The sequence below is a fragment of the Drosophila busckii genome, chromosome 2L, assembly GCF_011750605.1.
Source record: "Drosophila busckii strain San Diego stock center, stock number 13000-0081.31 chromosome 2L, ASM1175060v1, whole genome shotgun sequence".
In the NCBI taxonomy this organism is placed as follows: domain Eukaryota; kingdom Metazoa; phylum Arthropoda; class Insecta; order Diptera; family Drosophilidae; genus Drosophila; species Drosophila busckii.
The window spans coordinates 11,186,277-11,204,225 of NC_046604.1; the positions used below are offsets into that span (position 1 = coordinate 11,186,277).

The 17,949-nt window shown below is 34.3% G+C and overlaps 3 protein-coding genes across 3 annotated transcripts; 1 reads left to right on the forward strand and 2 right to left on the reverse strand.

The window, feature by feature from the left end:
- Positions 1–8,338: 8,338 nt before the first annotated feature.
- LOC108608423 (luciferin sulfotransferase) lies at positions 8,339–9,703 on the reverse strand. Its single transcript, XM_017999793.2, has 4 exons — positions 9,396–9,703; positions 8,888–9,342; positions 8,572–8,635; positions 8,339–8,515 (listed from the first exon to the last, which is right to left on the reverse strand). Exons 1-4 carry the CDS (start codon positions 9,701–9,703, stop codon positions 8,380–8,382), a joined length of 963 nt encoding a protein of 320 aa, XP_017855282.2. The 3' UTR covers positions 8,339–8,379.
- A 2,051-nt stretch (positions 9,704–11,754) lies between these two features.
- LOC108608417 (protein nemuri) lies at positions 11,755–12,222 on the forward strand. The gene has a single exon (XM_017999780.1). It carries the CDS (start codon positions 11,755–11,757, stop codon positions 12,220–12,222), a length of 468 nt encoding a protein of 155 aa, XP_017855269.1.
- A 1,874-nt stretch (positions 12,223–14,096) lies between these two features.
- LOC117135049 (transient receptor potential cation channel protein painless-like) lies at positions 14,097–15,233 on the reverse strand. Its single transcript, XM_033294923.1, has one exon. The coding sequence runs from the start codon at positions 15,231–15,233 to the stop codon at positions 14,097–14,099; it is 1,137 nt and encodes a 378-aa protein (XP_033150814.1).
- Between the last annotated feature and the right edge of the window lie 2,716 nt (positions 15,234–17,949).

Sequence of the window (17,949 nt, forward strand, 5' to 3'; positions counted from 1 at the left end):
TAGCTGACAGTGTACTGACAATGAAATATATGTGAGTGTGTTTGGCTTAGATGATTTTTCACTTATGGCACAAACATTTTCATCATATTCGATAGCATACACTACTTGAAGTTTAAGTCTGCTCTAAAATTTCTATGATTAATATTAAACAGTAGAAATATTTTCAATAAGTTACAACAATAACTGAATCAAATTGTGGAAGTATTTGAAATTATACAGATTAGTTCCAAGTTAATAATCAGCTTATTATCAAATTTTATTTTAAATTATACGAATATTTCCAAATAAATAATCAGATTATTATAAAATTTTATTTTAAATTATTCAGATTATTTCCAAGTTAATAATCACATTGTTATCAAATTTTATTTGAAATTATACAGATTATTTTTAAGTTAATCATCAGATTAATATCAGATTTTATTTGAAATTACCACAGATGATTTTCAAAGTTAGTATTTAATCCAATTTAATGGAAATATTTCTTATTAAGGGTCGGAACCTTGGAGTTTGTTTAAAGAGACTGTGTGTATTCCAAGGTAGGTGGAAGTGAGTTTGAAGGGAATCCTTCCCACCGTATGTACCGTCGCTACTTAGGACTAACAGTGTGTCTCCGTTTAAGCCAACTCTGTTTACTGCCTATAGACCACATCTATACTACAATTTATTCTATATATGAATTTTGTGTGATAAGCTCCTGTGGTTAATTATTCCTAAATGTATAAATACATCTGTATACAAACTAATGAATTATCGTTTGTAAACTATTAAAATATTCTTACTATTATAATTCTGAAATAATATAGATTAATTTTCCATCATGTTTCTTAATATTTTCTAATCCACATGATCACCGAGATTTATATTATATATTATATATATTTTTTTAAATTCTATATATGTTTATGAATAGAAATTTTATCTATCATATTCCCAACTCTCAAATATTATCTATTGAACTGCCTATGATCAATTTAGATACCAATGAAGACTCTCCAGTTACTGCGAAATAGATGTCAATATCGATCACACAACAAATAGTACACTAGAAATAAAACAAAAAAATATTATGTGATACTAAAATAAGATATATGCTGAGTAGACTGTCAAGATTGATAAGAACAATAAACGGAGCGACTGACGACTCAGCGATGCCTGAGCCCGGCAGTGACTTCATCATAGTATATTCGGCCCGCGTTCGACGCTTGCTCATTGCACTTGCTATATCATAACAGTCATCACCGACCATTTCAACGCCTGTTCTTGTTCTTCTGCGTTGTTGTCCTATGGCGCTCCTATTTCCCCTCTCGTTATTGAGTTTTCTGCGGGCCCTTGTTTCTCCACACTTCATTCAGCCACTAGACGTGACGTCGCTATTGGGCATCAATGTGTCCATATTTCTTTTCATTATTGCGTATCACACTGCGTTATCTTAATCCGATATTATATATCTCAATTTCGCCATAGACACTATTCCATAGAAACCCAGTACAGTAAACAAAGGCTAAGAATGACAAAAACTATGTTTGAAAATAAGATTTTAAATACAAATAAAAATTATTAGTTATTTCTGATTAGCTATAATTAATAAAGCAAATTGTAGTTATAGCAATATTATTATTGTAAATTAATTTGCTTATTAATTTTATACAAATAGGAAAATAAATATTTGTATAACAAATTTTTGTTGGCTTACCTTACTTATAAAAAATATAATTTATTCAGCAGTAGCATATAAATTTTTAAAAATTAATAATATAAAGATAATTTATGTTGCTTTGCTCTTAATTTAATAAATTATTAAATTTAAGCTGCTATATTTATAAAATAAATATAAATATTTTTATTACATTTTTGCTGGCATATTTACTTATAAAAAATATAATTTATTTAGCAGTAATTAATAATAAAAAGCTAATTTATGTTGCTTTTATTATTATTATGCTATGCTATATTCTTAGGTTGCCTCTTAATTTAATAAATTATTAAACTTAAGCAACAACAATTCGCTTATAGTGCGTACTTACTGTTTGTGCTATATTGATGAAAATTAGTATTGACTGAATGCCCATTTCGTGTTCTTATCGCTGTCACAATCATTAGGCAACGCCCAACTTTCACCACCCACACAGACACACAGACACACACACACACACACATACAGAGACACCTTTTGACAAGGCCAGCGTACTTAGAACATAATGGAAATATACTCAAGTATATAGTATGCGCTTTTCTTTTGTGCTGTTGCTGAATTGTTGTTGCTTGCCTGGCAATTATTCTTCTTATCATTTGACACAAATCGCCATTTAATTAGTCCAAAGCTCTGCTGCTTGTTCATCGATACGTTAACAATAGCAATTGTCACTTTAGCAAAGCATTTGAGATTATAAATTTAATAAAACAAACGAAACTTTCATGCGAAATATGCAACTTAAGCTGCTTTTCTGCTTTAGTTCATTTCAATTTCATGATAAATAATAGAACTTGCCACTTAAAGTTTAAATGTTACAATTTAGCTTGCATATTTCTTATGCATATCAAACATATTAATTAACTGTATTTATAGCACAATTTGTAGTCGGGCGAGAGGTCAGTTGGTTGGACAACAACAATTACTAAAAGTTTTGCTGTCGCTGCAGCTGTTTGCCCTGTTTTTGTTAAAACATAAATCTGCATAAAATAAAATCCCATTCCGCTCTGCCAAGGTAATAACTAAAGCCGAAAGGGTTCAACTTGTTTGTTTCCATTGTAAGTTTGTGTGCGTGTGCGTGTGTGTGCTGTGGCATGCAACTTAATTAACATGAAGTGTGGCTATGTGGCAGCTATAATTTACTGCTTGCTGCATTTACACTAAATACACTTGCCCAAATTATGTATATTGTAAAATATTTAAATTTTGATTTCTTAAATTAAAGTCATAGCTTTTAAATTTCGATTGTGATTAGCAATTTACTTTATTATTTAATTAATATCCCAATTACTTGATTGATAAGAAATAAATGAAAAAAATTCGAGTGTAGTATTTCAGATTATTAAAAATAATTCAAAATAATCTTTAAAGGTAGTTAGTAAAAATTTTAATAAATTATTTATTTATTTTATAATTACAGCGAAGACTATAAAATTGTAATCGGAGCCAAATTATTTCAGCAATAGCTACGGGTCCTTAAGCTGACATTTTTCTTATTAGATGTTGACATAATTTTTAACACTAGTTTTATATTAAATTAGTTGAGCTATGTACGGATAGTAGTTTTTTTTATTATTTACAGGTGGGTTGTTTATATTTTAATTAAAGTTTGTTGATCAGATTCTTATCATGAAGAAATTGAGCTATGAAATTTATGTTTTGCGAGTTGGGGTTGAATATATGATGAAGAGGGTGGGGGAGTTTAATAAATATTTTGTTTTATTAAGGTAATTCCTCAGATTGATGCGATAAATTAAATGCAAGTATTTTAATACTATAATATAATAGTATATGCATACTAAAGAAAAATTTACAACCAACAATTAATATAAATTGTTTAAAAAAATTATTTTGTTGAAACTTAGTGAAAATAATCTACGTAATATTTTCTTAATATTTTTTAATTCAATTAATTTTCAATAATCTGAAGCTAATGCCGAATTTATTGACAATTCTTTTGAATCACAATTGAGCAAACTGTACTTTAATAATTTGTTCATCTTATAAGAAATTAGAATCTAATTTCTAACGGTTATTTAACAGCTATGTTCTATTTGAAATGAAGTTCAGTAATAATTTTAGCTTATAAATAATTATAATTGTTAATTAATAATTTGAATAATCATAAATTATAAACTAATCATCCATATATTGTATTTATTTAACAGCTATGATTTAAATTAATGCAAGATTTAAATGTTTCATATTTCTGAGTGTATTGCATTTTATGCTGCTGCTGCTGCTGCTGTTGCTGCTGTGTATCTTTAAGATAGAACTTTGTTAAAGTGCAGTTGGCTACTCGTTTTGTAAGCCGCTTATCTTAGCGCCAAATGCGATTAGCTGACAGCATCGACTTTTAGCACTTAAAATGCAATTGCCATAATGTCCTTAGTGCAAAGTCCAAAGTCCAAACGCTTCGGCATCCACATGCGCTTGCTGCGCTCGCCTCTTTTCGTATTTTATAGCTTAACTTTCGCCAATGCCACGCCCTCCTAGTTCAACAACGTGCATGTGCAAGAGCATGTGTGTGTGTGTGTGTGTGCGTGTTTGTTTGCTATTGTTGCTCTCTGTTATCTGCTTTGACATTCTATGCCATCGTTCATTTTGTTTTCACTGCAATTTCTTGCTGCTTGTTGTACACAATTAACAGCTATAGTCACTGCTGCTGCTGCTCTGCCACGCCCTTTATGCCTTGTTTGGCCTTCTGGGCGTGCTCCCATTGTAATATGCATTTTAGTTGCCCAGCGAGTTGTCGGTCGGCTCAGCTTAGCTGTGGCTCAGTGCTTAGCTTAAGCTTGATCCCTGCCCCTGCTGACTTGCATAATGACTCGACAAATATTTACAATAGATTGGCTTAGAGCCGCTATTATGCCATTATATAGATGCCTAAATTCTTAAACAATTCTTATTTAAAATTGTAAGCTCGCTCGATATTTATTTTAAATTTATTTCGAAACATTTGTTAATAAATTTGATTATATAGATGCCTTAACTCGTAAACAATTCATATTTCAAATTGTAAGCTCGCTTAATATTTTATTTCAATTTATTTCTTAACATTTTTTAATCAATTTGATTGTGCATATTTCTTTAGCTATTTGTTGTTTCTATAATATTTAGTAACCTGAATTAAGTCAATTCTTTCTTTATTATTTTTATATAATATTTATATATATTTATATTTATTTTCAAATATTTGTGTGCTTATTTTTAATTTTATTACCTAACATATTACTATCGCAACTGTTGTGCTTTTATTTCTATTGTATTTCTGTGATTTTAAAATGAACTGAAACTCATTTGAAATTGAATTTTTCATGCGCTCGCTTCACTTTGATGTGACAACCATTAAGCCATGACAGCTCTAAACAATTACATTGCACGGCAGCAAACAAGGCATAACAAATTCGCTTAACGATTGGCTAACAAAAGTCATTAGCCAAAAAAGAACACACACATACAGAGAGAAAAAACTGTCAGTAGCAGGGGCAGCAGCGCAGCAGAAATCGAATGTCAAACTAACATGGCCATAATGACAAATCAATAGCAAAGCATCTAACAAATTGTGCATTGCACAAAATGTTTTTCGGTTTTTCTTGACTAACTGAAAATAAAATACGATTTTATGTGTGTCTGTGTGTGTGTGTATTGGTTACATTGTCATTACAAAAATGGTTACATGTGGCATGTGGCAACAACAACAATCAGATGCTGGCAACAACACAAATCACATAACTAAAACGCATTTGCTTGTCAACTTGTTTGAGGGCGTTGCCTGCCAAAGTGAAAATTATAATTGATGCGTTATTAATACGCGTTACGCCAAACAGAGAAAGAGAGAGACAGAGAGAGAGAAATGCTGAGCGACAGGCAGCTGCTGTTGGAGATTGATGCGCTGCACTCGCGGGGGAAAAAAGATTTGGCAACAGGCTTTTCCAGTTGAAACAAATGCTGCTGCTGCTGTTGCGCCGCATAAACTGATGTTGGCGCCATTAATGTCACACACACACACACACACACACACGCACAACAAAACGTTGACAATTGTCAACAGCTTTCTGTTTTGGCTTTTTGCCTTATGGCCGTGGTATTGGCTCAGCATGCAGCGCCTGCCCGCCTGCCTGCATTATTGTGGTAATTAGTTCAATGCGCCATAAATCATTTTCTAAATCATTTGCTCTCAAATCACGAGCCCATTGCAATTGCAATTGTCATAAAGCAAAGCTTTTAGCATAGACGCAGTTCGTGCTTAGCAATACTATTTGCTAAAATTGTATTAAAAGTTAGTAAACTTATTAATATTTATGTGTATAACAAATAAGAAATGTTCAAGCAACCTAAAAGTATGCTACATAAAACTAGCATCAGTTAGAATTCTGTGTTTGAAATTCATAGCTAAATTAATAATACAAAAAATGCTAGAAATAGCTAAAAGTTAGACAATTTATAAGCTTCAACTGCTTGTTTATATTCAACAGTTTCATATATAGAATACAGTTAACAAATAAATAAATAAAATATTTTATGTTTATTAAACATTGAAAATATTTGTTGGGCAATCTGCAAAAAGTTTTAAAATGTAGTTCATGTTTCAATTGTGTGATTAACTTCAAATCAAAATTTAATTTACTATTTATAATGTTAAATGGCTTTAGCATTTAGAAAATAAACGCTACGTTTTAAATCATTTAAAAATTTTGTGCAGCCTAATTTTGGAATTTTGTTCTATTTGCTGTTGTTATTTAATTTATATATATAGCTCAAATTAATTAAATTGCATTAATTACTATTTTTTTAAAACTTACAAACCAAAAAAAAATATTCTTTTAAATTTTAAATGAAATTTTCAAATCCTGGTATAAATCGTTAATTTAAATAACAATTTCTTGAAGATTATTTCTCTATTTTTGTTCTATTTGCTGTTATTATTTTATTTTTGTATATATAATATTGCTCAAATTAATTAAATTGCAAAAAAATGATATTCTTTTAAATTTTAAATTAAATTTTAAAATTCTTTTCTAAATCTTTAATGACAATTGCGATACTACTTTGTGATAATTCTTTACTCACAATTGTCCACTGTTTTGTTAAATTCAATTTTCCAGCACATAAGTAAGTTGGCACTTCAAAGGACATAAATATGTTTTTGCCGCATATAGATCATCTTCAATGTCAACTGTCGCTGACAATAGCTTAAGCATATCAACAAATGGTAAAAAGAATTTAATTCGAATCCGACGAAAAGAAAGAGAGAGAAAAAAATACAAGGTAAACAAAGAATTTCAAAAGGTTTTGCCTGGTGGCTGCGCTGGCTGTGCTGGGGTTTGGTTGCTGTTTTGTCAGCATCTGATAGAAAAATAAACAAAAACTGTAAATTTTATCGTTGTGAAACGTTTATGCGCAAATTGCTTCCAGGTTTTCTATCCGTCCGTTCGTTCGTCCGTCCGTCTGTCTGTGCGTCTCACTGTATGTCGCCTTATCGAATTTCAAGCAACAACAATGAGAATGAAGCTAGCGCAGCAGACAGGACTACAAGGAATTGCTTCAAGTGCTACAGACATTCAGTTGCGTTCGTTGTCGTCGCAACTCGCGTGACAATGGGCACAGATTTTCGCATCATAGTAAAGTTTCTTTGCTCAAGGCGTAAAATGAAATCGACAGTAATTTGTGTTTATCTCCGCTACCACTCACTCACTCTCTCTCTCACTCTCTAGCTCTATCTCTTTCACTTGTATGTGTGCTAAAATAACAATTGTCACAACTTTTATGCGACTTGAGCGGAAGAACTTATTTTTACAGGAAATTACTTTAATTTGTGCAACATTATCCAACTAACATTGACTGACGAAACATATTTGATTTTTCATAAGCCATATGACTTGCTCAATATGGAAATTGATGCAACTATTGGCTCCAAAGTCACTTTGATGCCGCATAAGTAAGTGCCCATGAATAATTCATGCGCTACCAACACACACACACACAAAATCGAAATGATAATCGTGCACTTTAGCATTTAAATCAGCTAAAGCTACCGAAAAAATCGAAGCCAATTCAGTTGCAAGCAGCAGCGCTTAAGTAAACAAATTTACATAGAGCTAAAGTCAATGATTTTTAGCAAGCTTAACACTTAGATATTCATGATTTTGAAATAAATATAGCAACGTCTGTTAGAGATTTAGGTCTCAAATCAGTAGTTAGAAAGATTTTGTTGCAGTTTAAAAATAAATATTTTAAAATATACTTTATGCCTCTATTTAGAGCAAGCTGTAATTTTAAATTTATATGAAACACTGCTCATGCATTAAATAGCAAATATATTTAATTAAATTAATTACTGCTGCTAGTTTCCTAAGTTATTTTAAATTATTCACATTTTTTTATGGGCATTATTTTAAAAAAGTTAAAAAATATATACAAAAATTTTATTTATTTAAAAAAAAAATATTTAAAAATTAAATCCTAGTCAAAATTCAAAACTAAGTACTAAGCGTACTCATATTTATTTTTATAATCAGTCAATATGCCAAATTATCTGAACCTAGGTAAGTTACACATTTCGAAGATAAGAGCTAAGCGAATTTCTAATCTTGTTTTGTTATCAGTGCTTACATTGTTGCAATTTTTATCAGCATATAGTATATGTAATTATAGCTTAAGAGCTGCAATAAAGTTTAAACAATTTATATTTGACCAAAAATATCACTTTCCTTGAGATTGTACTGCTGCAAAAAGTTTGCAATCCATTGATCCAGATCCAGTCTTTGCTCTGCTGTTAATTCATCTTTGTAGGCACCAATAATGCCGCGACGCATGAATCTAATGTAAGAAATATATTTATAAGTATTTAAGCTAAATAAGTTGGTTAGGCTTACTCAAAATCTTCGCTGGTCTTAGTTGCATCTTTGAACAAACCGGTTAGATTGCTGTACTTGGTGACTGCGTAAAGTAAGAAATTGTGTTAAAGCAATATACAGGGTGTTGCAAATTTTTAAAAATTATTTTTAAAATGAATTTACAAAGTAAATCAAATGAAAATTTAAGTTTTAAATTTAAAAAAAGTATTACAAATTTGAAATAAATAAAAAAATTCCAATTAATAAATTTGCCATAAATAAATTAATAAATACACAAAGTTGACTAAGACTTGAATCTTTGCTTATATCGAATTTAGTTGAGTCTTTTGCTTACCTTTCATCTGCTTAAAGGAAAGATGCTGCAGCAGTTGATTTATTTGTGCTGCACTTAAGTTACCAACTTCAAGAAAATTGGCCAATTTGTTTATAACTTGGCCCAAATCACGCTGCATTTCTTCATATGTAACAAAGAAAATATTTGACTCATGGCGCATGTGCCAAAATTCGATCAAATGCTGCAAATATGAAGTGAACAGCAATTTATCTGCGATAAATTCTTCAATAAAAGTTGCCATGTCACCGCGCCACAAGCCGACGCCAGTAAAAAAGTGATAGCTGGACACTAGCACGTCCTTGGGATTGCGCGCCACATAGATGATGCGACGTCCATGTTGCCACACTTGAGATGGCAGCAAATGCGCAGGCAGATGCGACTTGATTAGACGTGGACTTGCCATTTGCTCACACTGCGCAACCGAATCAAAGTCGCGCTGCGACACCGTTGAGTGCCTTAAATAAAATTAGAGAATAAATAATGCTTAACTAACTGCTTAATTGCTTACTCTAAGTAATGACTACGCTGCCAGGCGTAACTGCTTTTGGCCAGCTCAAAGTCCAGTTGATTCAGCAGCAGCCAGGCCAGCTCCTGCAGCCAGGTGGAGCCTGTTTTCAGATAGGACACCAAATAGACATCGTCGTGACGTGTATCAAACTCACGTATGCGTTGCACAAAGTCATCTCTGAATCGTTGCGGAACTGCACACCAACGTTTGCTCCAATCCTTTTGCAGTGGCAGATTCTTTGCTCCACTAAATCGCAAACGCACCAACGGCAAAGTGGAGCAGCTAATCAATTCTTCGCTCTCGTACATTTCGACTAACGCACTGCGAATTCATTGCGCCCATTTAATATCTTGCATTTCATTTGTTATCTGGCAATAACAACGTTTAATTAGTTTTAATCTTTGTCATATAGATTGCAACAATCTAACAAAATAGAATTTAAGCATTAAAAACTTGCTTATCAAAGCCAGAGGCAGCTTCAGTATTTTTTGACAGCCGTAATGCTATAAAATCTTAAAGTATATATCTATTATACAAAAATTAAGTAACAGAAATCACTTTAGAAATTTATATATTATTATTTAGTTGAATATATGCCTAACTACAATAGTCCAAAGTCCCTTTAAATAATTTTTTTTGCTAACTTTTGCATTTACTTCACTTATTTTCTTAGCTCAACTCGCTCAATTGTGAGCTAAAAATATTTTCATTGCTTAAACAATAAGCTGCTCTTAATTAAGTTTTGCAGTCATGGCAACAATTTTGAGCATAAATTCAATTTATATGTAGAGCGCGCTTTTAAAGATGAAAAATTAGCACAAATTTGCAGCTGCTATTTTGGAACTAAATAATAAACAGTTGTAAATCATTTCAACAAATGCTTGCCACGTGATTTCCGCTTGCTGCACGTGCAGCAGCAGCAGCTGTCAAAGCACAAATTATTGGCAACTCGCTTAAGCGCAATAAATATGTTTGATTGCTGCTGGCAACTTGCCCGAAAATACTACAAAATACTCTGCTAGTATATTTGCAACTGAATGTGGGTGCTGCTGCTGCTGCTGCTTTTACTGCATTATCCTTTATGTGCTGCTCTCTTTGCTGTCGGCGTCAATTTGTAATTCATTTCAAGCAAGGCGCAAGCAAATCGCTGCCAGCTGTTTGTTCAGCATTTTTTAATAGTCGCTGGCTGCTGCTGCTGCTGCTTGAAATGCGAGTTAGTGCCAAAAAGTGTAAAGAAAACTTGCAAATCGGCGAAAAGCTAACATTTGAATTGAAAATTAAATGCTTGCAATTTTTGAGTTGAGTTACAATGAATTAGATTTGCTTTGATAACTAATATTATAATATTTTGATTGCTCAGTGTGTTTTCATCAGAAAAATGTTAAATAAATATATAAAAATAATAGACATTTGAATCTAACAAAATTTTTTAAGTCAAATATTATTAGAAATTTATAATATAATAAATCGCCTAAAAATTTAAAATTATGTTTTAACGAATTGTAGAGTACCAAATATTATCTAGAAATTATAAATATAATAAATATAATTCAAATTAAAAATTATATACAACTTCTTCCGCTTTAAACTTATATAATCAATAAATTATAAATATTTAGGTTCAGTTAAGTTACTCAAATAAAAATATATGCTGCATGATTATTTGAATAATTACCAAATGCTTAATACATTAATTGAATGAACTCTTTAGTTAAAGCTAAAAATATTTATGTATATTTTTGAAATTTATTTAGCATGCAGAAAAGCATAAAATATATTAAATAGTTATTTATAGCTAAACAAATTGTTTTAAAGCAGCTGAAGTGGCTGAAATTGAATTCAATTTGTTTGTCTCTCTCGCTCTATTTGCTTCTCTGTCTCTGTTTGTAGTGCTGGCTGCTTACAACCGCCAGAGGAACATTAGCAGAACATTAAAGCAAACTGCAGCAGCAGCAGCCAAAGTGGTGCCGTGGGTGTTGCCAGGGCTGGGTGTTGGCAAAAACGCTTTTGTGCACAATTCGATTATTTACGTTTTACTTTTTTTTGCTTTTAAGTTATATTTTCCGTTTGTTAAAACGAGTTAGCGTTAGCGTTAGCGTGTTTGCTTTGCAATTGAGCAGAAACAAGAGCAGCAGCAGCAGCAGCAGAAAGCAATTATCTGTGGCAGCAGCAGACGCTGCTGGCCGTGGGGCAAGTAGTTGGCAAGTAGCTGCAGCAAACAAAAGATCGAATTAATAGCATAGACAATAGACTTTAGACTTGCAACAACAAACACAGCTGGCCATGCCACTGTCTGTGGCACAAACATTTAAACAGCTGCTGTGTGGCATGCAGCGTGCGGCACTATAAAACGCATGCGATGTCGCAACAAAAGCATCACAAATACTTACAGAGTTCCAACGAGTCGAACATGTCAGCCAAATGTGCCTTGATCTTTGCGCTTGCCGCACTTTGCTGCTTGCTGCTTGCCACAGAGGCAGCCAGTCCGCGTCGCGTCGCCGTGGCACGCAACACGATCGTGCAAGCCGATGAAGATGACAGCAAGCTGCCCGCCTCCGTCGATGAAGAGGGCGTGGTAGATCATCAACAAGAGCTGGATTCGCTGGCCCACGCTGCTGCGCAGTTCAATGCGGGCAGACAGAGTTCAGGCGTCTACAGCGAGGACGATGCACGTGCCAGACGCGTCGTGCGTCGCTCTCGTCGTCGTGGCGGACGTCGTGGTGGCGCTCGACGTGGTGGACGTGGCGGTCGTGGCGGTCGTGGCCGTCGCTCTGGTCCGCGTCGTCGCAACTCGTTCAGAAGACGCAATGGCGCTCGCAGAGGTTAGAAGAGAGCTTAAGAGAGAGTGTAGAACTGACTTTTGTATGCAACGTCTGCAGCTTCTTTGAAAATATATTTTCACATTTTAACAAACTCTATGAAAAAAAATAGATTTCATTTGACTTGAGGTGTTTTTAGTATAATCGAAAATATTACTAGCGATTGCAATTACAAATAAGAAAATAATTATTTTATGTAATATAAATTATTTTAATTTTGAAACTAATATTTGATATCAAGCCAACCAATTAGAATCCAAAATAATTTCAAATAGTCGAAAATAATTCAAAGAATGTTTTCCCGATAATTAGTAATTGAGCTAAATGGGAAACTATTCATTAGTTTATTTTTGAAACTACAAAATTTCAATTACAAATATTTTTTTTCTAACTCAAGATAATTATAGTTTATGTTTCACAACTGTCAGTTCCTCTGGAAAGGGCATAGAAAGTAGATATATATCTCATAGATCCTACAGGTGCCAACTGACTCTACGTATAAATCATTCTATAACCAAAGCGACTTATTACATATGGTCGCATCATCATGGCATCTTCAGATATATAGATGATACATACATATAATATTGTCGTCTCGTGAGACATCATGTAGCCCAGAGCTTTACTAATGTAACTCCTTTTCTCTAGCATTGCCAACGTGTCGTGTAGCTACTGTTATCTGTCCATCATATCTATGCGCAATAGTTGCGTTTTTCAATGATGTTGTACCATGATCGTATAATTTCTTGATGCGCTCCTATTTGTGCAGATAGTGTCGAGCTGCTTCTCCGTTAAGCGTGAGAAAGTGTTCTACATTTCCTTTACCGGCTGACACTTATTTCTCTCGCGGCACATAATTCCGTGAGCGCACGGCGACAGATCTGCTCTATCATCGTCTCATTGAATAGCTCCAATCATCTGTGTCCCTCTCTGCTGTTTTAACTGCCGCTGCTTGCTCGATATTTGTATTATTCTATAGGTTGGATGCGCGTGAGTGTCAGGCACTACTATTATAACAATCGAAAGCCGGTTCGTGTGGGTATAGACCAGTACTGTCCAAACTGTGCTGAGTCTTGGTGAAATCCATTTTTTATATGGCCATCACGTGCTAGAGTTTTTCTGGGACACTATTAGGAAAATAGAGTTAGTCATAGACTCCCTTTAGTGGTGTCCTGAGCAAGGATTCGAAAGTGCCTTCTAGCTATGACAGACCTTCGACTCTCAGCATTGTCAATCAGGACTGTCTCCACTATCGCAAATGATGCTCATAGTGTGCATAGTCGATAACCAGGCAAAGTATTGACACAAAAAAAAAAACCCAAAAAGAATTTTGCCCTAGAGACTCAAATCCAGTGACTGTCAGTACAAGTGTAATTACGACATGTGGATATTTAGTCGATACTAGTCTGCTCATAGCTCCGACATTTTTGTAGCTTCTTATAAATAATATGCATTACGCAATAGTTGTAAAATTAGCAAGCGCACCCAGAATCGTCATATGAGTGCTGTTTGACAGATATATCATAGATGAATATACTTGTGAGTAATGGGTTATACTTGAACCGTGTGGGTGCGTGTGTACCTCTACTATAATATACATTTAATAGCTCCTAAGTGATGTGAGGCTGTTCCGGTGATGTGTGGACTAACCATAAGCGTGAACTTGTCGTCGTATAGTATTGCGCAAATGTTGGCAATGTATAGGCATCGCGACAATGCGCGACCTATCTCCGAGGCTGGTAACCTGTAGATGTTTTATACGTCTGTTCACATTCTATTTCCCAGAGATCTGAAATGGTGTAGTGGCCTCCGCTCTTGTCGCGCAAAGTTTATTGCTCGCGTGTCCGCTCGCTCGCTGTGTGATGATTACTCTGAGTCAGATCTACGATAGGCGCGCCTTTGTCACTTCTGGCAAAAGTATTAAAAGAAAGTCAAATGTGGCCAGCAAAACGGAGTAATGAGCAAAGCTCATCAGGAAGTTGCGCGCCACCAAGTACAGCATGTGAACATGCGTGGCTATGGAGCGTATGGGCAGGCCGCCGATTTGCTGGACCAGATTTAAGGTCATGAGCATGATGGCGACAACGGCAATGAAGCGCTGCCAGTCGAGCGTTAGACTAAGAAACTGCGAGTTGAGCAATGTAATCAGTAAAAGTGCGACCTCAAGCCAATTTGGACGTAGTCTGGTGGTCGCATAGGAGAAGATCATATTAAGCAGATTGTACAGCATAATGGTGCAGCAGATGATTTCGGCTGCATAGATGAAATACAAGTGCTCAGTGTGCTTGGGAAAACGCAGCAGCACTTGGGCTATGAGTGCAGCACTGTACAGCAAGAGGATTAGGAAATGCATGTAGAACAAGCTGCCCAGACGTTGCCACTTGATTTGCAGCAGACTATCAATCAACGGATGCTGCAGCAGCTGGTGCAGCTTCTCACATTTGGCTATATAGAGTATTGGCGCTAAGGCAGACGATTCGTCGGCTGTACAAAAGTTTTTATATTGCAAAGTGAGCTCAAAGTCTTTGCTGCCCAGTTTGCCGCGCGTGCTGAGGCAGTCATCGAAATGCTGCTCCAAGAGCTCGAGCGGAATGTTGAGCAGCGCAAGCTCGCGTTGAGCATTGAAGTGAGCCAAGCTGGCGCCATGTTGCAGCAGCAGGCGCATGGCCAGCGCATTCTCATGCTGTGCGGCAACGTGTAGTAAAGTGTCATCATCGATTGTCTCATCAATGCGTTCAATCCAGCCCAACAGCATTTCCATGCATTGCGCATACGCCGCTTGATCCACACAACGCGGTGTTTGCGCCACTAGCGCCTTGAACAAATTACACTTATCCTGCGTTTGTATTTCCTCCAGCGCCCATTCGTCAAGTCGCTGCAGCGCTTTCCAACACTGCCTGTCTATGGCTGCCTCCAATATTTGCATATTTTGTTGCTTCTGCGACAGCGGCATGGTAAGCAATAGCGTATCCAATGCGCTCTCCAGCTGTTGCTCCACATACGTCAAAAGCAGCGCCATCTGCATATGGAACAGCTGCCAATCGCTAATTATTTTCTCAAACTCGTGCAATTTAGCTACAAGTTGCTTTTCATTTAAGCCCAACAGTGCACGCACTAATCGCTTATAGCATTTAACTGTTCCGCCACTCAACTTGATGTTCTTCAATATAAATTTCAGCGCCAGCTGATAATCTTCTAGGCTCAGCGCTGGGTGTGCTAAAAAGTGTAGCAGCAATTTTGCTCGTTGTTCAGTGCTTAGTTCTTTATTGCTCCACACATAATGCATGGCCGTTCTTTGGCGATAATCCAGCAGCTCCGGTGAAGCGCCACATTCTAATAAATATCTCATAAGCTTGCTCACTTCAGCTGCGTTCTTAGCTGTGAGGCTTCTAGCTAGTCTAATTAGGGGCGTCATTGATTTATAGACACAATCTAAATTCACTTGTTCTTTCTTATATTTCACTAATGCGCAAAAGTTTGATAAATCTAGTGATTCTATTACATAGTGAATTGCCGGCTTGTTTAGCTTCGGGTTTATCTAAAATATATGTATATCGATTAACCACTTGGTATTACTTTTTATATGTAATATATAACATTTTTGTATAATGTTTCTCACTTACATAATTTACATCACATCCAGCATCAAGGCAAGCTCTAATGAACTTATGGCTTTGGCTGCTGACCAAAGCACACTCAAAGAAGCTCGACCGATTGCCCCGTCCATCCATGTAGTAACACAAATTTGCATTTGCTCCTAACTGCAAAGCATCCACAAAATTAGAAATATCATTTTTATCGAATGCCTCTTTGAGTCGAGCTTGTGCGACGGAGGGCATTTTTTATTTTCAATTATATTTCACTGTTTTTGCACTTATGCAGCACTATACACATTTCGACGTCTTATATAGTTAGTTAGTTACCCAAGAAAATAGCATAAAGAGCATATTGTTATTAAAACTCAATGTAAAAATTTAATGCTTATGTTTTCGAACAAACTAAATTTTTTTTTTTTTTTATGTATAATTTTTTAAACATTTCAATTATCATTAATAATATATTAGTTAATTAAATATACAGGGTATTTATTTATATATCATTAAAACTATTTCGCAATCGAATTTATGCATGCCATGTCTCATTTTTATTTTATTTATCGAATTTATGCGAATTTATGGGTCATACCAGCAAACTTAATGATTAATTTTTTATACATTTCTTATATATTTTTTATAAATGATGTATGAGAGAAGCAGCCATGGCTGACACCAGAAAGTGCAGAGATTGATTTTTAAATCTTTTATAGAAAAGTCATCTACTCAATTATGAACTGATCTCATAAAAAATTCCACAAATTCTATTTTGCAAACTATACCGAGAAATTTTGTAAAAGTATTTTATTGTGGTTAGTAAGCCAAACAGATTTTTTATATATTATATGTTGTGGTCGTCGTTCTGGTCTGCGTTATCGCAACTCGTTCAGAAGACGCAAAGGCGGTCGCAGAGGTTAGAAGAAAGCATAAGAGAGAGAGAGAGAGAGTAAACTCATAGAACTGACTTTTGTATGCAACGTCTGCAGCTTCTTTGAAATAAAATATATTTTCACATTTTAACAAACTCTATGAAAAAATAGATTTCATTTGACTTGAGGTTTTTTTTAGTATAAACAATCAGTTAGTATAATCGAAAATATTACTAGCGATTATATATAGCAGTTTACAAATTTACAATTACTTACAAGATTTGTTTAAAAAGAAAAATCAAAAATAATTCAAATGTTTTTTTTTAGCAATCTCGAATTATACTTCAAATATTTGTAATCGCAATTCATTAGTAATTGAAAATAATTTAAAATAATGCAACTTTCCAGAACAACTCATTATTAGTCAACTCGTTTACATAGACAAAAAATTTTTATTTTAATAATTGTGTTAATTAATATCAGCGGAAAATAATAGACGAAATATTTTTTATTGAATTATTACATACATTACATTACATATTGCAAACAAAAAAATTAAAATTATAATAAATAATAAGTAATTATGCTAAACTAACTTCTCGAAAATTTGACTTTTTTTAAGATTTAAGATTTCAGATCAATGCACTTTTTTATTTCTTTGAGATTATTCTGAATCTCGCCCTTAGCTTCCAAAAGTTCTTGTAGATTTTTCTGAAATAGACTGAGATGAAGTTGGATATCCTTAATCTGATTGTCTTTAGCTTTTGATTTTAGATCCTCTCTGTTCCTCTTTGATTTAAGTGCAATAATTCTCAGCACACGCTGAACAATTTCATCGTCCATTGTAAACCTAAAATGGCTCTCAATATCATGATTACTTTCAGCATCTATTTCTTTTTTTAACGGTGCGGTCATTCTATATCTCTTAAGTTTGTAGAATAAACTTGGATCAAATAGATGATTCTTGTATGCCTCAGCTCGATTTTCCAGCTGGGGATATATGCAAACCATGCCATAGTTGCCTTTACTGCGTATGCGGAAAATCCAGTTGAAAATTCGCTCTAGCCACTTGGCACGTTTCCAAATATGTCTCAAGACGCAGTCGTAGCGGTTTAAGATATCAGTGCGACATATAGTGGCATATATCATATTTGCGCGTACAGTCTGCAATGCCCAAATAATTACAATAAAAATACAAAGAAAAATTAAGGAAAATAAGTAGAAATTAATAAATATTATTTAGGAAGAAATAGTTAAAAAACAGTTTTTTTAA